This window comes from Pygocentrus nattereri, chromosome 4 (assembly GCF_015220715.1).
Source record: "Pygocentrus nattereri isolate fPygNat1 chromosome 4, fPygNat1.pri, whole genome shotgun sequence".
In the NCBI taxonomy this organism is placed as follows: domain Eukaryota; kingdom Metazoa; phylum Chordata; class Actinopteri; order Characiformes; family Serrasalmidae; genus Pygocentrus; species Pygocentrus nattereri.
Window position 1 is genome coordinate 25,533,959 of NC_051214.1, and position 21,315 is coordinate 25,555,273.

Below are 21,315 nucleotides of genomic sequence, written 5' to 3' on the forward strand. Positions count from 1 at the left end.
ACACACACACACACACACACACACACACACACACACACACACACACACACACACATGCACACACACACAAACTTGAGTGCACTTAGACACTCTGTGTTTGTTGGTTTGGACTGTGTTCAAGGTTAGGGGTTTGGCTCAGACCAGATGCAGAAAACCTTGCAGGTACCATAATCCTCTGAAATAATATTTTCTAAGATGACCCCACACACCCTGTCTCCCCTCCAGGCTTTTTATTTTATTGTTCTGGTTTAAAACATTGGGATATTAAAAAGTACAAATGCAATTCTCGAGCATTTCTGTTGGGCCATTTTGCATATTTCCACAAAACGTAAAGGACAGCCACCACGTTGAAGTGGTGTAGAAAACTCTAATTCTAATATTCAACCCAGCAACCCAGTAAATGAAACATGTAGCATTTGTTAAGATGCACTTATCTAAGAGTATTTTTTATGCCTGAAACTGCACCAAAGCGAACAGGCCCAGAAAAGAGCACTATTAAATCAGGAAGAAACATGGACAGCATGCAAATCCTGTACTTTTAACTGGTTGGAACAGATTTAAATGGCTGCACTGTGATGTTACCAAGTTAGATTTCACTTCAGTCTCACAGCCACAAATCATTTGAGTCAAATGGCTTTTTTTCAGCTCTCAGCCAAAAGGACAGAGAGAGAGAGAGGGGTAGAGAAAATAAAGAATGAGTGAATCACAAGAGATCCTACACTCCTTTAGACGGACCCTGTCTTTAAAATATGTGGAGTTAATTACTGGACCATGTGTGTCCATGTGTGAGAGTGAGAGTGAGAGAGAGAGAGAGAGAGAGAGAGAGAGAGAGAGAGAGAGAAAAGGAAGGTGGGAGAGAGACAGAAGGAAGGAGAGAGAGAGGGAAGGAGAGACAGTGAAATAGAAAGAGGGGGAAAGAGAGACACAGACAGACAGACAGAGAGAGAGGGAGAGAGTGATGAGGTGTGAAGGTGGTGAGTAAGTATTCCTGTCATTGTGACGACAGAACAAAGTGAGATAAAAGCCAGAGGTATTCCCCAAATTCACTTTAACTCTTTCATACCCACCCATTCACCACTCCTCTTTCTGCCTTTTGTTTTAGGTTCATCTCTCTTTCTCTTGTTTTCTTTATTGTCTCTTGTATTCTTTTTATATTCATATTAATACTTAGTCATTAATCCTGTTCTTTTGTTAAACTGCACTGCGTTACACTGCTGGCAGGATCCATACTGCTTTATGGTCGTATCACTCATTATAGAGCTCTCATTGTATTTTAGACCAAAAGGATGCATAAAAGAGAACAACAGATCCTCCAAACAGTAGCTCCTATACTGACAGATGCTGGATGTACAGATGCTGCAGTTCAGCTACCCAGTACAGCTTTTTGACCTGATCCTTTTGTACTTATGGTGTACTTATTTTTCTATTTCACTCACAATTTAACAGTAATAACAATATTTTTACTTGCAGTTATGAACCACAATTATTAGAGCTAGGCCTTAGATTCATGTCATAAATTTCAAAACTCAGTTCAAATATGAGAAAAAAAAATCAACCTCCACAGTAATGCCAATGTCTGCTACCATCCCTACAGGACTCTAACAGTTTAATTTATATATATATATATATTTTTTTTTTTTTGGTCTTTCTAAAAGACATTTATATCTAAAACCTTGTAGAAGTTCCACTGTGATTCTTTCAGTAGAGATGCTGGCAAAGAACTGATGCTGTTTTCCATTCTAATGTTCCATTCTAACATTCCACTGACCGCATTCATACCTCAGTGAGTGTTTGTAGGACTTCTAAAAGGTCACGAATGATGTTTTCTCTCACAAAATTAGTCCCAACCATTAAAAAAATCACAATATTATTGGGTGATCCCTCTGCCACTTCCTTATTATGCTGAAGGGTAATGTAACTTGTTATCGCTTCTCAGCTCTTAAATCCTAACCAACAGAAGAGCTTGCTTAGCTATCTAGATACCACAAAAAACACGTCCTGATTGGACAACTTCCTGCACAGCGTCTGAAATTTTTAACCCAAACCTTAATGATGACAAAAGAATACTGTGATACTTGCAGAGTTTAAATACAAGCATGATTCTATGGAATAAAAATGAACAAGTTCACAGAGAGAAGAATACCCTAGAAGGCCATAAGGGTTCCCCATTGTTTAGATGAGTTTGGGCTTAAGCTATTCTACTCACTGGGCTTAGGTTATTTGCGGAACCTCAATATCAGTTGATATTACCAGCTGATATACTGGTTGAGGCGTACTCTTTAACCTTCTTTACACTCATTCTCCATCTTGCTCCACCCTGTATCCACTAATGTCATGCTACTGAATGTTATTTAATCATAGTGCTACTGAGGTTGCCAGATAATGTTACTATGGCACTGAGTCGAGTGAATATTTTCTGTTTTCTTTGGTCTACAGCCTGCTGTCTCTCTCTCTGGGTTCTGGGTGTGTCCCTTCTCTCTGGTGTGGTTAAGTGGTGGTGTGACTACCAAATGAGTGTGGTGGGGTTTGGCATGATGTTACGCTACAGGTGGTCCTGTTCTAGCGGCACAGTGGCTATGTTAAGGGCCTGACTTGCTTTCAATGGATACTAGAACGACAGTGTCTGGAGTTTTTGGAAGTCCATGCTGTTACTGCGGTACATACAGAAGCCAAGCACAGTTAAATATCGGTCAGGGAGTCCACATATTTAGTGTAAACCATCTAAAGTCTACAGGGGAAAAACATATAATTTCAGATTTCAGAGCATTATGAGAATATGCCATTTGTTCAAAAATAAACTTTTCACAAAGACGAGCCGGCTGTGAGAAAACAGTTAATGCTGCAATGGAAATCTGTGCTATTGCTTCAGAGTGGCTGTTGTGTTGTTCAGTTGTAAATGGTTTGAGCGTGGTTTGCAATAGGATGCAAACTGTGCAGCCATACTGACCTATGAAGCATAACTGTGCAGGTGTTGGTGTTTGCAGAGTAGCACTCAGAATTATCACAGAATGACAACAAGAGATACTTCTTAATGTAGCTTTTGGAATGTTTAAGCAATCAAGTCTACTATAACAGCAGATAACAATAATATAACAGGGCAGGGCTGAGATGTACTTGTTTTGAATGGTTTTAAAGACATAATGATGTTTTTGCCTCCAAACTCTGCTGCCAGCGTATAATGCATGTTAAATTTTATGTAAGCCAACCTTCCATCAATGTAATGACAATGTTTGAAGTGATAAACACATCTCTATAGATTAACTCTAGCCAAAAACACAAACAAATAGTTTTGCTCTGGTTTATAAATATGTTGATGACCAGTAACTGGACTTTAAATGTGCTTCTATGTATGAGAATCTTCTTCAGCTAACGCAGTACCTGTAATATCCCGCAGAAGAGGGCTCAATGTGGTCTGCTGTGTCAGTAGGAGTGTCAGTGCTCCAACGAGCTCTGCCTCCAACTTCTCCACCTGATCTTCATCATGGGACCGGCTCTTGGTCTCCTGGGCCAGAGAGTATACATACACAAGCAGCACCAGCAGCTCATCCACACTCAAATCACCAGAACCAGGATCCACACCAGTGTCAGAACCACTGGACTTAACCAGGTGGAGGAGTTGCTTCAGAACATCTGGCAGTCCAGAGTCTCCCAGTGCCTAAAACACAGTAAGTGTGCAAACATGATCAACAGCAATATAACAGTTCAACCTGCTAACAAAAAGCAACACTAAGAACGCTTTTAGTAAACTCCAGTTTTACATTTTTGCTCAAAGCAAACAGATAAAGAAATAAACTTGAATGAACAGATAACTGGACAAATAGTATGAAATGTATTCTATTGCCTTTCAATAGGGATGGATATTTCAAGTAGTGATAGACAACAGTGTCAGACTCATATCAGTATTGGCAGATAATTGCTTTAAATATATAGACACAAACAGATGTTTAGACTGCACTGATATTTCAAACCAATATTTCACAATGTTCTGCTTGAACTTCAGTGGAGGAGAATATTTAGGCAACACTGGGCTACTGCGTTATAATGTCTGATTATTTAACTGTACTGCATTTGAAACTCTACAGAAATAAATGCTATATTTTTGCATAATGTTAATTCAGGTAGGTGTAGACCCCACGTCAATAGTTTATAAATGTTTATGCATCAGCATCGGCAGATATGCACGTGAAACAAATGTCACCGAAACATCCACATACTCCTGTGACCAAAAAAACCCAAAAAAAAAACAAGATTTGTTTGTTAGATACAGTTATCTTGTATGTTATCTTTGTGTTTTAGATGTATATGCTTTAATACAATAACAGTTGTCCTACACAATGGTAATGTTAAGTAAGCACACGTTTACATATATACATATTCGACATACTTTACTTTTAATGAAATGGAAGCAGCCTTTTTTCAGAGAAATTCAGGCCAATTTCTTTTGATCCAGTCTTCACGTTCCACTTCACCCATAATGTAAAGGATAACAGGCAAAAAAATGGAGCTTTGAATGGACCAATATAAATGACCCAAAATGACTTGTGGAAAAAAGTCTGGGTCCATTGACTTACATTCAAGTATGTTTTTTCCTTCTCCTGTAAAATTACCGTTTTGGAGAGGAAGGTTTTCTTCCAACAGCAGCAAGAAATATTTTATTATATATATATATATATATATATATATATATATATATACATTTTTAAAACATCTGTGTAAAGAAATCTGTGTTATAGAAAATAAGGATTTTTAAGTGAAATGTTATAATTAAAATGGTGAACACATTTTATGCTAAATGTACTTAAGTTAAAAACTGCTGGGACAAGAGAAAACTGTAAGGAAGTTTTATTCACTCACATACTAGGCAGTAATACTGTACCTACAAAACACAAACTGGATTTGTAACAGAATAGGGAGCTGCAGTCACATACTACTGTGTCTCAGTTCAGATATGTGTAACAAAGGAAAATAAAAACTAAATAAATCTTCAATTGTGCTGAAGTTGTATTCAGTCACAGCCTATAGGACTTCACAGTACTGCGCAAAAATAAATTACACAAAGTTGGACTTCATTAAAGACATGTAGTGTCACACCACAGTGCTACAGCACTGTAAACAGCATGTAAACGTGGCTACTCACTAGCCACGTTTACATGCAGCCTAATAATCCGAATACCAGCTCAATCGGAATAGAATACGTCCGTGTAAACACCTCAGTCGGAATCGTCTAGTCCCAATTTAATAAATGTTAAGATGAGTTTGGATATCTGTATTACAAGGTCATGCTGGGAATAGTGTCACTCAGATGAAATCACATTTGGCTTGTTTTATTGTTCTGTAAAGACTATTATTCCAACAGATCATCAATACCATAAACAAGTAATGCAGTCTTCAACTAGAGAACCAACAAAAGACTGCACCTAAAGCCTCACTGCAGCAAGAGAAAGCATGTTAGATACCTGTGAGATAAACCGATAAAGGTAAGACACTATGTTTATGTGCTCTAACAACCATCATCTCTCAACAGCGTCCTTCAAGTGGCATCTAGCGGAACCACGGAATGGAGCTGTGACTATAAAAAAAGGCCCTTACTTATAAAAGCTGTACAGACATCCTGATTCATGAGTCTTACAACACTGAGATGAACCAATTTTTCCTGTATAGAAACAAGCATCCATGCACTAAACCATATTTACATATCACATGCAAACAATGTGTTCCTATTTACTCTTTTATGGACATCATTTACATGAAAAATGACCCAATTCATGCAGGTGCTGCAACAGGCGGCCAATGAAACATAAGCATTCCGTAGGCTCAAGAGTCACTGGTCATTCTCTAAGAAAAAATCTGCCCAGTCATGCGATACTCCCCTACGTCCAAGTGATTCTGATTCATAAACTACATGCTGACAGTGTTCAAACGTAAAAAAGTTTAAAGATGCGCACCATTTGCAAAATACTGACATGAAACAAATGACATGACACTCAAACCACCACTGCTATTGTCTATAAGCACAACTTCCTCTAACAACAAAGGAAAAAACTCTGACAAAACTTCTCAGAACACACCAGCATGACTGGAGGCAAATTAGAATGATTTGAATAAGAGATGCTGAAAAGGTGTTTCTGGGGAACATATAATGCAAACACATGTTATCCTGATCATCTAGAGTGTGGTTTTGTTTTTCATTCCATTCCCAAAGCATTGTTAGACATAAGCCTAAAAGATAAATAATGTTGCAGAAAAATTCTTAACTTTGCTGAGCACAGCTCGATCAATTAGTCCGTTTAAAGATTGTGTAGTGTGAACACTGACAAATATAAACATTAATGCACTCATATACATACCACACTTTGCATTGCTGTCAATGAGGTTTACTAAAAGATCTCACATTCAAGTCAATGTGTCCTCCTAGGTATGTAATACTGCACTATTCAGCTCTAGGGCTAGCGACAGCCTTAATTACTCAAGCCATCTGACATTAAAAACCTGCCGCTTTGTTATCTTAGTTCTGCAGATTCTTGTATACAGAAACCTGATATCAAATGATGTTCCCAGAATTTCTGCTTTTAATTCCCTTTTCCTTTGGCCTGCATTCAATTCTGAAACATCTACAGGCTCATGCAAAAGTTTGCACACCTCCCATCCAATTACACGTTTTGCTGTTTTAACACATCCTCTACTGGCAACAAACGTAAACATGGCATTTTTCTGCAAATTTTCATTTGATTTATTTGCTGAAATATAAGAAAAAAAATTACATTTACAATACGCAATGTGCCATAACTTTTGCACAGGCCACATTTTCAATCTTTTTTTTCCATTATGTTGAATTCAGCAAAGAAGCAGTAACTGTGGATTGAAATGTGTCCTCTGTAAAGACGTGTTGATGTGTTAACCTGTTTTCACTTAAAACACCAACTAAACATGTCATTTGACCAGGGGTGCCCAAACCTTTGCATACAGCTGTTTGTTAGCACTGAAAATTTTACTCCTTTGTGTTTGTTTTACATTTTCCAAGGTTTTAATTCGTGCAACAAGTGCAACTACCAAGTGGAGGAGAAAGACTGACATGGTAACAGTAACTAAGGGAAGCAGGACTTATCAGCTGTGGTGGATGAAGTATACAAAATCGTGTACTCAAGTTAAAGTAGAGACACTCAAGGTAAAATATTACTCCAGTCTTCTTCTTCTTTCGGCTGCTCCCTTTAGGGGTCACCACAGCGGATCATCTGCCTCCATCTTGCCCTATTCACTGCCTCCTCTACTTTCACACCAACCATCTCCACGTCCATCTTCACTACATCCATAAACCTTCTCTGAGGTCTACCTCTTCTCCTTCTGCCCAATATATACCTCTTCTCCTTCAGCTCCATCTCCAACATTCTTTGCCCAATATATCCACTATATATTACTCCAGTAAAAGTATAAATTCCTCCCTTTAGACCTCGACTTCAGTAAAAGTACAAAAGTATTTGCCTTCAAATGTACTTAAGTATCAAAAGTAAAAGTACTAAGAGATTCTTCTTCTTTCGGCTGCTCCCTTTAGGGGTCGCCACAGCGGATCATCTGCCTCCATCTTGCCCTATTCACTGCCTCCACTACTTTCACACCAACCATCTCCACGTCCACCTTCACTACATAAAAGTACTAAGAGATTAATTAACTTAATTCAATAATTAACCTTATTAACCAATTCATTAACCTTAAGTTCAATAATTTGCTTTAAGGTTCCCAAATGACTTTCCTTTACTATATTGAATCTGTAAGTCTCTGTTCATAAATATAAATTGGCAAAAACTAATTTACTCTAAAATTAAATGGTGTTTGTATAAATTCAGAAAAAAGCCGCGTCAGTCACGACTGCATATGTGGACATATTTCTATATTGTGCTCTATTTACACAAAGTTAGGTTAGTTCATCATTTATGTTGAATAGACTCTCCCAAAATTACGTTTTTATGGACACAGAAACCAAAAGGAAGAACAGATTTCTCAAAATGTAGTGGAGGAAAAAGTCAGATATTAGACTTTAAAATGTAGTTGAGTAATTGCTGAACCATACTTAACAGAACCGAGTAAAGGCATAATTTCTACAACCCCAATTCCAATGAAGTTGGGACGTTGTGTAAAACATAAATAAAAACAGAATACGATGATTTGCAAATCCTTTTCAACCTATATTCAATTGAATACACTACAAAGACAAGATGTTTAATAAAAAGGCATCACATTGAAAATGAGTGAATATTTGCAAAAAACAATAAAGTTTATCCGTTTGAACATTAAATATCTTGTCTTTGTAATGTATTCAGTTGAATATGGGTTGAAAAGGATTTGCAAATCATCGTGTTCTGTTTTGATTTATGTTTTACACAACGTCCCAACTTCATTGGAACTGGGGTTGTAGATTGTATAAGGGTTTTCTAATGGAAAAATCTCATTCTACACAATATATTAAAAACATATGGGAAAAAGAGGGTAATCTTGTTATTGCAGATGATGAGTGGTCCAAAGTTTGCGATCTTCAGTGGAAATACATCGATTCATATGCATGGCGGGAGTTTGGATGGAAGTGTCTGATTTGTTTCTTTATTACTCCACAACAAAAGGCACACTTTACAGGGAATGTAGCAGAATGTTGGAGGCTGTGCAGGAATCAAACAGCCAATCATTGGCATCTATTCTGGGAGTGTCCAGTAATACAAAGTTACTGGTTGGAGGTTCATAAAGCATTGATGGAGATATTCTGCGCAGAAATACCCTTTCAATTTGAAGTTTTGTACCTGGGGAATTGGAAGTGGGAAGGGCCAGATAAATATTTGTTTGGGGTTTTGATGTCTGCTTCTAAAAAAAAAAAAATGTAACAAGATGCTGGTGTACTCCCAAGCCTCCTATAATAGACAGCTGGATAGATTTAGTGAATGAAATATATACTATGGAAAAAATGAATAAATTTGTTAAGTCTTGGCTGAAGTGGGTTACTTATATAAAACCCTTACAACCACAAGTACCCAATGAGTAAGAACTACTGTTTGTGATACTATATTGCTGTACCAAACTGATAAATATATTTTGAAAGTTGTTATATAATTTCATGTTTAGATATCTACCTCCGAAATTTGTTTATATATCTATGTACTTCCACACTCATGATACTGTTTGTATATTGCTGCCTGACTGAATGTATACAGTTGACTGTTGTGCTTTGTTTTTTATCTCCTTCATTTTAGTTGATTTTTTTTTTTTTTTACATTTTTAAAACAAACAAAGTTATTAAGACCTGGAGGGTGGTTAAAAGTGAAAATGTGATTGTCTTTCAAAATAAAGAATAAAAATAAATAAATAAATAAAATGTAGCTGAGTGAAAGTAAAAAGTCAAGTCCCAAAATGGAAAAACTTCAGGAAAGTACAGATACACAAAAAATACTTAAGTACAGTAATGAATTACATTTACTTAGTTACCGTCCACCACTGCTTTTCAGCATGTCTGCTAATAGTAAATTATTACAATGATTGTTTAATGGTTAAATAATCTTTTTTTAGGTAGTAAAAAAGGACGTGAGTTTTATCATATAGATGAAAAATAAACAACAAAACCGTGGAAGCGCACTCGCTTAGTTACTTTACATTTAGACCTAAACAGTGCAATTTTGATAAATAGAGGCCAATATAAATACAAAGGGAACGAGAAACCTGAGAGGAGGTCTTGGAAGGAGCACAAACTCATTTCACTGCAAAGGTTGATGAGTGTGTACTCCACTCTGGGCTCTACAGTGGTGGAATGTTTGACCCCCCAGCTCTAATGCAGGATTAGGCTACATGGGAGATGATGAAGTGCATGCTGAGAGTTTTGCATATTTTGGGGGGATTTTGAACAAATGTATTAAATTGTGTTTAAATTTATTAGACAGCAAAGCCGCAGCGATTTAGCTAATGCTGCCATAATTTTTCTCCAGGGGGTCAGAGATTTATGCTGCCTTGTATAGCTGTCATCAGAAAGAAGCAGCAATACAGAGAAAACCAAACCACTTAAATCCTTATGTCCCTGCAATATGGACGAACGAGACTGAGAAAAATGAGACCTTTGTCAAACAGACATCTCAGTTTGAATATCTTCTAGCTGTTAGCGATTGACATATTCGTCCAATAGTGACAGGAGTCGACAGGATTATTCAAAATGGATTTGGTCAGTTTAGCATAATGTTTCTCAAATATTGGCCATGGCACGGGGGGTGGGGTTGGTTAGAACCTGTGGTCATGCTTCTCAGAGAACTTTGACCCTTAACTGGTTTTGGCTTGCATTTATACCTGCTTTAGTTATTTTTTTCTCTGTACATTATCTTTTATCCTCTCTTTTATCACCTTAAATACCTTTAAATGTGGAACAGAGGAGTCACTCATGTTGTGGCAGCGAGGTTCAATAAAGTCTATGAGAGACATGAGAACGGCATACTATGTGAGGTTTATACAGACTAAAACTTATGTTGCTTTAAGACGAATATGATGGCATTTTAGGGCCCCTTTAGAAAAAATAAAAATAGTAGACTGAGAATAAAGTTGTAATACTTTGGGATAAAAAGCTGTTTGAGAATAAAAATGTAATATTTAAAGAATAAAAGTGTAATACTTTGTAAAAAAAAAAAAAAAAAAAGGTAAAATTAAGATAAGATAAGGTTTTATTGCATGCAGTACATGAGGTGGAACGAAATTGTGTACTCAAGGTCCCAGTTAACTCTCAAAAGTAACAACAAACAATAAATAGTAAGGTGCAAATAACAGCAACATGAAACACAGCAGCATGAGTACGAGGTAGAAGGTGTACATCTTAATACTGATAATGTATAAAGTGACATGTGTAGGGGTGATATAGTAGAGGCATTGATTCAGTACAGCAGCAGAGATAAATAAGTGGACATGAAGTGCTATTAAAGTGATATTAAATAAATATCACTAAGTGATATTAAAGTGGGACATTACCAGGAAAGGTCACAGTATTGTGGTCAACGGGTTTGCCAAAGGAAGGCAGCACCTCCTCATGTTAAAATAAGGGATGTTTAAGAATTGGTAGAGGACAAATACTCTCCAAATAGTCTCTTAAGGCTGGGCAGTCATGGGCTGGAGGTTAGGGAACCAGCCTCGTGACCGGAAGGTCACCAGTTCAATCCCCAGAGCTGACAGCACATGACTGAGGTGTCCTTGAGCAAGACACCTAACCCCCAACTGCTCCCCGGGCACTGCGGATTGGGCTGCCCACCGCTCCGTGTAAGTGTGCTCACTGCTCCCTAGTGTGTGTGCTCACTAGAGTGTATGTGGTGTTTCACTTCACGGATGGGTTAAATGCGGAGAGGAAATTTCCCCGTTGTGGGACTAATAAGGGTCTCTTAATCTCAATCTTAATGAGATGAGTAACAGGACAATGAGTAACAGGACAACGATGTTCAAAATGATCAATACTGAAGGAGCAGAACTCCAGTTCATCGTCGCCAGTACAGCAACGTGTTATGGCAGCCGCCCTACAGTTAGCCTACTGTATCCTCGAAATATCAGATCATATCAGTTCTCTTATCAAATAAGAGTTTATTCTTGTAACTTCACGACTTTACCCTTGAAATATTACAACTTTATTCTCAAAATGTCATTCCGTATGACTTTATCTCGAAATATTATGACTTTTTTTTTAACAGTGGCCCTGAAACATCATTGTAGATGATTGACAAATTCAATAGTGGAATTATTTTTTTTTATAACTTTTGTTTTATGATCTCAATACAGATGTTGTTGTCATAAACAAACATAACAAGCATCATTAGAAGGTTCTTACTCTATTGTGACTCTGGTCTGTGTCAGGTTCAGAGAGAATATTGTCAGGCCACAGTTTGGTCCAGATTCAAAACTTGATGCTGTGGATGGGGTTAGGTGTGGACAGAATGTCCTTGAGCTACGTTCGGGTTCAGCCCAAAATGTCAGCTCCTCTTTGTGATACAGATTCATCACCACAAACTGTACCATCAACAATGAACATCTTCAGCAAAACAAAGGAGAGAAGAAGACCAGAATGCTGTTGGCTTAGTGCCCAGGTAGGGTTTATGCTCGCCTACGGCACAGTGGATTGTGAAGGGCCTTCATAAATGATCTGTTCATTGTACTGACTGTCTGGAAGAGGACAACTAAAGGACAAATTCTAGTGAAAGAGGACACAATGCATGGGTTACATGAGGACAAACTCTCGGGTACAGAGGGAACTGTACGAAACCTGCAGAACTCAAACACCCTTGTGGATGGATTTCATTGTAATGAGAAGCGTCTTTGTAGAGCCCAGCGCGGTTTTTCGGCCCAACACAAACACTGGCTCTCTCTGCCTCTGGAGAGCAGTGAACTGGCCTGGACTCAGGATCGCATATCAGAAACGTACAGGACCTTCGCTCACTTTGTGAGGATCTCAGCTGAAGAACAATAAAGACAGAGAGGCACTGAGCTAAACACAACATGCTACAACTCCAATCGTTTATTACCGCCATGAGCAACACACCTGAACTCGCACACGAAGAAATTACTGGCATCTTGAGTTAAATTAGTGAAGTGTCTCAATTTTCAGAAGGGATAAAAGTGAACACCCATAGCAGGACTTTGTGGACAGAATTCTGGAGTAAGATGTGGGCTATATCATGGGTCTGTCAAGGATGTCTTCAGTACTTCTGTACACTGAGTATTGTGAAAATGCCTTCAGGAATCATGAATGTTTTGCCACATTGCCCACCTATACAAATTTGTAAAACTAAGCTTAAGGGAATCTCAGGGACTTGACAGCTTATCCAGAACATGCATGATATTGTTACAATAATAAGCGTTGGCCTTTTTATCAGGAGATCGCAAGTTTGATCACTAGTCAAGCCATCACTATAGCCATCTGTGGCCAGGATTCCAAGAGAGCACAATTGGCCACTGGGTGCGTAGATTGGTCCCACCCTTCTCCCTCCATCACTCAGTGTGACGCTAGTAAGTGCAGGCATCTGTTAGCTGAGTTAACAGATCTGGTGGTTTAGGTCTCAAAAGAAGCCTGTGTCAGCTTTCACCCTCCTAGCATTGTTGCTATCTTGTGATTGGGGGAGTCCTAACTAGTGGGTGGAACTGAAGATGACTAAATTGGGGAGAAAACTGGCAAAAAAAAAAAAAAAAAAAAAATATATATATATATACACACACACACAGACACACATACACACACACACAAACACAAAAGTTACTGTTGGTATATTGAGCAAAAATCAGAACAACAGTGAGGAAATGCATTTGTGTAGGGATGCGGAGTCAGGACAGGTAGATTTTTCCCAAAACATAAAACCAGCATCCAGCTAATGTTTTGTTTGTATTTTGGTGGATCTGTGTGACAATTTTATGCAATTAAATAACTGGTTCATCCCTATTTTCATATTTACATTTGTAACAGGCAAATGTCTGATAATGCTGTAATGTCAAATAAGAGTTATCAAGTCAGATTAAAATAAGTCAAGTCACTAATTTAGCGATAGGCAATAACTTTGTAATTTACAGCTGCACTTTGTAAGATTTGGGGATATGGAGACTTCTCTGGTGGAAATGTGTAATTGCATACAACACGCAATAGACCATTCTGTGGTGCAGGTTGTGCCCTTCTCCGAGTGGATGAATCTAATGTTTGTGAGCTGAAATGCTGAAAGTGCATTCAAAAATGTACTTAATGAACTCAATTAATGTCATGTCTTTCTACTTTGCTGTCATATCTTCTTCATGAAAATGCTGATTTTGCATGAGACCTAAACATCGAGCCAGACCCCTTTTTTTTCGAGCCTGAGGGTGTGGCATTAATATGTAAAGATGTATAACATGGACCGAAAAACACTCATATAGATTATTATTTACAGGGTGATTTTAGCCTGTAATGCAGTTTCAAGTTAGTGTAACTTACCACTTGGACTGGATGAAATCAAGTGACATGTAAGAGATTACATAAAATACCTCGTGGCAGCTGGCGAGTTTTCAAATGTTTTTTGGTTCGTTGCTTGTTTGCATGAAAATGTGACTCATGTAAGTATTTTCTTCTGGAAAACAAAGTCCTTCGTCCCTTTTTCAATTACAATGTTCTTAGTTCCAAAGGAAGGAAAACTGATTTGGAACACCTCAAAGAGCTGGAGAACTTCCAAGCTCATTGGGTAAGGCTTAGGTCTGCTTGCCATACACGCTCACAGCCAAACAGACGGGAAATGAGAGCTCCCTCTCTTCCCCCTCCATACAGAGATAATGACTGTGAGTACAGGCCTGGATCAGCAGGAGGAAGTGATAAGCTTTGGCAGATGACCTGCATCAGATTGTGTCACACCTGCTCTGTGTCAAACTCTTCTCTCCTCATAGACATCCCTGCTGAAGAGAAAGTGTGGGAATTCGGTGAATGATTTGCTTGCTGAGAAAGACAATAATGCTGTCAGTGGATGATGCTGCTGCCTAATATTGTGTACTTAAGATCTGACTGAGTGCACAGATGAGATGAATTTTAATTCAATGTGACTGATTTGTACAGTGTTTTCATCATCAGACGTCGTCACAAAGAAGATGTGCAGTAATCCATGTTCAGACCACTGATGAAAAAACCCAGGACATTCATTCAACTGGACAAACTTGCTAAAAAATAAGAGAAAGACTGAGAAAGAAGGAATGAAGCAAAGATACTGAGAGGAAGCCATTCTGCCCTCATGGTCAGCGTAATGATCTATGGCCATACATTTCACCTCAGCCTCACCTTGCCTCAACAGGAGAGATAAATAGTCAACTTCTGCACACTCTTGGGTGACTCCTTTGTTGCAGTACCCGCTGCCTGTGGACAGTTAACCCCAGTCAACTCTGACCGTCTCAGAGCACCACAGTGCCAGAAATCCCTCCAGTAAAGCACTGATAATGTCAAGCATGTGCAATGTTGTTATTTTGATCAACATCCAAACAAAATGACAGGGCTGCTAATAACTTGATGAACCAAGTTGCTGTTATTGTGAAAACAGGCTGTGGAGCTCTTAAACAGAGTTATAACTAGGATGTAAGTGTCCGCATGTCTGTGACCAGATCTGCTTCTGTCACTGATTTTCCATCATAGATATTCCATCCCCTTTGAGCCTTCCAGAAAGATTTTCATTGTTGTTTCGACTCACTTCCACTGTGTTGTGTCTCGCTTCTGTTGTATTGTGACTGGTTTTGCAGCCTGCCTGACGATAGTACTGCTATAATTTTTGGCAGATTTAAGAACACTCAACACTATGTTCGCTTTCCTCTGAAACACGACTGTCTCACTTTTTAATGTGAAGTTATTAACAGTGACTTTGTTTCTAGCAGTATCTGAGCTCCAGACTGCCTCTTTCTCTAGCCTATTGGTCACTAGCAAAGATACTTTCTCTAGATAGACAAAGCACTTCTTGTAAGTCTTGTAAATCTGCTAAATACTGTAAATGTAAATGTAACGCATTTAAAATAGCTGCTTGATTTTTCATCCTGTTCCTGCTTAAATAGTGGCTGTGCTTATAGTTTTTAAATGCTGACTGCAGTCATTTTCCACAGCCCTGAGATTTTAGTCAATCTATAGCAAACAAAATGTGAACTGGCTGTGCTTATTTCATGCAAATAAATGTAAATAAAAATAAACAGTAATATACTCATTGACACAACATGGGGCTTATAAAAAAAGGAGTGTGTGTAGACTCTGTTCTTACCTAAGAACAAATCCAAATAAGACAACATTGATGATTGTCTGAGTCTTTGCGAAAACTGAGTAAGTGGTTTTTAAGAAGAAATTTCTTCTTAAGAACAGCTGGTGAAGGAGATCTCATTTTTTTTGCTTATATTTCCACCCTCATGAAAAACTGTAGCTGAGTTTGACGCTTCACATAATTCTTTATATTAATATTTATAACGGTATATATTTTGTGTGTGTGGACTACTGATTGGACTGTACAACCATCATTAGCTACTAAGTAAACACAGCCAGCAAGTAAGGTGGCTAATCAGTCAATTTGGCCACCCATACCTGTATTTTAATTATATTTATTTTAATAGCTGCAAACAAATAACAAGAAAAGATAATTAAATCACTAATCTCAATTAACTATAGGACAATTAATCAGCAGCTAAAATGTCATGATCATGACAGCCCTAATTCCCACATCTTCACACATCTCAGAAAAACAAAATATACATTGTGATTGTCTATTGTGACATATCGCCCACATTTAACTCAAATCGTACAGAGAAGCAACACTTTTAAATCATATGTACATCTAAAGTCTAAGGTCTAATACTTCTCAGCGGATGACAACAAAAAATGTATTCTTTGCTTGTCCTGCCTCTGTCTGAAATTATAAGTACAGTTTCAGTTTTGGTTGTTTTATTCAGTGAAATCATGTAGGACATGTGGGCAGTCGTCCTGGGGTCCCCCATATGAGTTATACACTTGCCCAATGCAATTCTGCTCTCCATCATACATTGGCGAAAAAAAGCAAGTGCAAAAAAGTGCGCGAACGCGCTGCTCCAGCCAGCTTCCTCCCCTGGAGGCGACTTACTCACATCAGCCCCAATCACGGCCCACATTTTTCTCGTTAAACATTGTGAAATGGAAACCGTGCGCAACCCTTGCTCCAATTATTTGTCAGAACATAGTCGTTTCGCTCCTTGGTTTTCATGTGAACAAAAGGCAGACAAGAGAGCTACACAAGGAGAGCAGGAGAAAGAGAGGGAGAGAGGCTTATGGCTGAGAGACAAAGGGATAAACATTGCTCTCTTTCATCACGTTGTTCTTGTGTGGTGATGATGATAAATTTTGCGCAGTTGAGTCACAAGATGTCAGTATGTATGTGAGTTTCACTATAAGTAAGCCCACCGTTAGCTGGCACGCTTGGGTCCCCAGGCTGATGTATTTTTAAAGGCATATTTTCAGCTGTCGGACTCCTAATGGCCTGCTCTGTCGTGTGTTTGCCTTCTTCAGAACACCTGACATCTGTGTGCGAGTCATGTTCGGCTAATTTGGTTGTCCAATAAAGCAACCTGCTGGGATAGACATGAGCACGCGCACATACACACACACACATTTGGGAAAGGGCTCACAGTAAATTTATAGTTGTTGACTTAGCATTCAAGGTCGTTACTTTTCTCTAAATGTAACCACATTCTTCACTTCCTTCTAGAAACAGCAAGCAAGGCCAAACAGATCAGGGGAAAGGGAGACTGGATGGATGGAAGAAAGATGAGAGGGAAAAAAGAGGCCCATGGTTAACCTCTCATCTCCAGAAGACAACCTCCTGCAGCGCTCGGTCTCTTTCCCCTTGCACATAGAGAAAATTCTCAATGACTGAACTGTAAAAGCACTCAAAAGTGAACGTCTTAATCCATAAGAGCCAAATCTTCTACATACAATCACCAAACCTTCACATCTATCACCAACAATGCTTCAGTCTCAAAGCACATATTCCACACCACTGACAACAAAGATTGGGGCAGTCGTGGGCTGGAGGTTAGGGAACAAGCCTCGTGACCGGAAGGTCGCCGGTTCGATCCCCAGAGCCGACAGAACATGACTGAGGTGTCCTTGAGCAAGACACCTAACCCCCAACTGCTCCCCGGGCGCTGCGGATTGGCCTGCGCAAGTGTGCTCACTGCCCCCTAGTGTGTGTGTGTGCTCACTAGAGTGTTTGTGGTGTTTCACTTCACAGGTGGGTTAAATGCGGAGGTGAAATTTCCCCGTTGTGGGACTAATAAGGGTCATTTAATCTTAATATTAAGCAGTTATGCTTTTGTTAAATAGCAGTTCCTACACTAAACTCTCAGAAATGTGGAAGGTACTAAAAGGTACTAAACTGTCACTGGGGCAGTTCCCCTCATGTCACTGGGGTGGAACCCTCGAGGTACGTCTTAGTACCTTTAGTCAGGAAACATTACTGAAATAATATTTGTTTTGAAAAGAAAAGACACAAATACGTATGTTTCACCTGGAAAAACATATTGAAGGTTCACAACTGGACCTCAAAACCACTGGTGTACCTTTGAGGGAACATGTACATTACTTGTACTTGATGAATGAAAAATGTACCTGCACAGTCTAACAGACAAGATGCTGCGATTAACATTGCAAATGTGTACAATGCAAGAAAATATATCTCGGCAAGTGAAATCACCTTAAATCTAGAATGTCTCAGATTGAGATTGTTCTAAGAATATTGTGACTGTTGACCATTAAGAATTGATTGTTGATTTTTCAAAAATGACCTCATCACTAAATGTTTAAGGTATAACCACAGTTATTTAAAAGTGGTTTGATGTGAAATGCTTCATTCTAGAGAAACTTACTGAGTCAGAATTGTGCAAAGTAGTGGGAACCCGATGCTTGAAGAGTCTAACACCTCTAAAAGCGCCCTCATAGAAAGGTGAAATTGAAAGGAGAAGGTTTCCAAAGAAAACTTTTTTTTTGGATTTAGTAGTGTTTTACCAATATCAACATTACCTCTACAAACTCAGAAGACAAGTGTAGCTTCACTGGTCATTTTGGATCATAAATACAATGGCTATACTTGTGTTATAGACATTGCAACCCCTATGTCCAAACACCACCACTGTAAAGAAACCTGAGTCTGTCAGTTTCACTGCAATGCACCTTTTCACAGCAGACCGCTCAGAATGACTGTTTACATTGTAACAATTGTATTACGCATGAAAGGTTTCCCTTTAAGTCATTTTCTTTAAGTCTTTTTCCACTTGCTTGCTTAAAAATGAATGCAGATCACTATGCCCTTTTCAAGAAATAATACTTCAAACAAGTGAAATTGCCAGCTGATAGAATAAGACACTTTCCACACAGAAAAATGCTACTTCACAAAATGTCAGAAATAAGTTAATTATGTTATAATATTCTTAGAACATCTTAAAATGAGAAATACTAGATATTCTCACTAGATTTAAAATGCAAGGATACATTTTCTGCAGTGCAGAGTGAAGGAAACAACTTGGTCCAGACAAAAGGGCAAAAACTACAGGCTGAAAATACTGTTGAATTCTGTGGTTGGACTAAAATGGTGGCTGAAGACACTTTGAGCTCATAATAGCACTAATGGCAGGAAGTGTAAAGGTAGAAACTAACAGCACAAGCTGCCATGTTTCTCTAACCCAGGCCAGCCTGGCCGCTAATCACCAGCTCCAGCATTGGAAACAATTACTGACTCTGCGGGTGCTATCGCTACGTGCTAGTGCTGCTATTACACACAATTACCTAATACAGCGCTGTTGTCACTACAGCACAGCTATTATCTGTAATTACTGACAAACACCATTACACACGGCATAGCTAATATTAGAAGATCCAGACGCTGCAATTATAGTATTCAAAATAGCGTCCAATTGCTGGTGAGCGTAGAAATTAACTGCACATTACACAAAGAGTGAAGAATTAAAATTATGCTAATAACTGCAAGTCACTAGTGCATGAAGCTACTGAAGGTAATCTGATTGGCTGCTGGTTTCCACGGCTTCTGTGTCATTGGACAGGCCACAGCACTGACTAATTGTGCGCAGCCAATCAGATGAAACTTATATGACATTTATCAAACATCGACAGTGCAGTACGCTTGCCTAGTCTGACACTTTCGTCCAATCAGGTGAGGCTGCCAGACTCTGCCTGCAGCATACTAGCTGTCTCAAACAGGAAATGAACTCCAGATGGACCTCTAGAGGGAGCTAAGCCCTGCTGAGTGTGTGTGTGTGTGTATGTGTGTGTGTGTGTGTGTAAGCGCGTGTGCGTATGTGTGTGTGTGTGTGCGTGTGTGTGTGTGTGTATCTGTGTGTGAGAATGTGTAGTTTGGCACTAACCAAAGCCAGGCACCCTTCCTCACACAATGGAGCCCTTCTCTGGCCCTCGGGGCAGCGCAGACTCAGGGGTATATAACTGAGGGTAAACAGGCATTTTAAGATGGGGGGACCTGGCTGTTGTAGGTACAGGGGGAAAAGGAGAGATACTGCGGTGTGTGTGTGTGTGTGTGCGTGTGCATGTGTGTTTTGTCTGGGGTCTTTCATGGAATGGGCTTTACGCTGTGCAAGCCTGATGAGAAGCCTGACTGCCTTGGCTTGCAGTGGGTTACAATGGGCCAAAAGATAAACAACTACAAAATATTGATGTGATGACTGGGATATATGTTAAACCATGAAAAAAACTCATTCACACTCACTCACATACACACACAAGCAAATTTTATATTAAGGACACATTAGAAAAATACATGACGTTGCCATATATATATATATATATTGCTGTAGACTTCTGGTCATCCTCTAGTCCTTAATCAGTGATCATAGGACACTGCCCACAGGACGCTGTTGGCTGGATATTTTTCATTGGTGGACTATTCTCAGTCCAGCTGTGACAGTGAGGTGTATAAAACTCCAGCAGCATTGCTGTGTCTGATCCACTCAGACCAGCGCAACACATACTAATACACCACCACCATGTCAGTGTCACTGCAGTGGCTGGGAATGATCCACCACCCAAATAATGCCTGCTCTGTGGTGGTCCTGTGGGGGTCCTGACCTTGAAGAACAGGCTAAAAAGGGGCTAACCTACTATGCAGAGAAACAGATGGACTACTGGTCTGTAGAACTACAAACTGGCTGAGTGTTCAGTGATTTTCAGAGGACAGTAAATCTATACTGCTATATAAGCTATACACTGACTACTTTAAGTTATATCCAAGTTTCATTTCTATAGCATTGTCCCATGAAAAGATATAATCAAATATTTTCAGAAATGTTAGGGGTGTGCTTACTTTTGTGAGATACTTCATATATGTATATATACATACACACACACATATACATATATATATTATCCTTTCAGCTCTGAAGAAAGAAATACTGTACTCTAAAGAAAGAAATACAGTAAGCTAAAAAGAAGCTAAAGTGTCCCAGTTTGCTTTTGGTTCTTCTATAAAATCAAGACATTGATTTTTTAACATTGGAAATGTTAAAAAGCACACACACGAAAGTGCCATAAGAAAATTATGAGTAATTTCTTCGGAATCCCACTGTTTGCAAAAAGATGAGAAATTTCAGGAAAGTCCTGTCAAAATGGAAACATGGCATCAATCATTTTGCTTTCCTCTCTGCTCTATCTCTCTGTGCTGTGGAGAAATGGACATTCAGGAGAGGAAGAGCGGAAAGGCAGAGTATAAACAATGAGACGGCAGCTAAAACACAACAGGAACAAGCTCATAGTGCTCTACTTTTGGAGCTTTCTCTGTTCTTAACAGAGAGAGAGAG

At 38.9% G+C, this 21,315-nt stretch overlaps 1 protein-coding gene across 1 annotated transcript in view; it reads right to left on the reverse strand.

Annotated features, from left to right (window-relative positions):
• Positions 1–21,315, reverse strand: part of scfd2 (sec1 family domain containing 2) — a 231,333-nt gene that overhangs the window by 114,643 nt on the left and 95,375 nt on the right. The window contains exon 5 of the mRNA XM_017687970.2: positions 3,379–3,655. Coding sequence (XP_017543459.2) covers positions 3,379–3,655 — 277 coding nt within the window. The remainder of the gene's footprint in view (positions 1–3,378; positions 3,656–21,315) is intronic.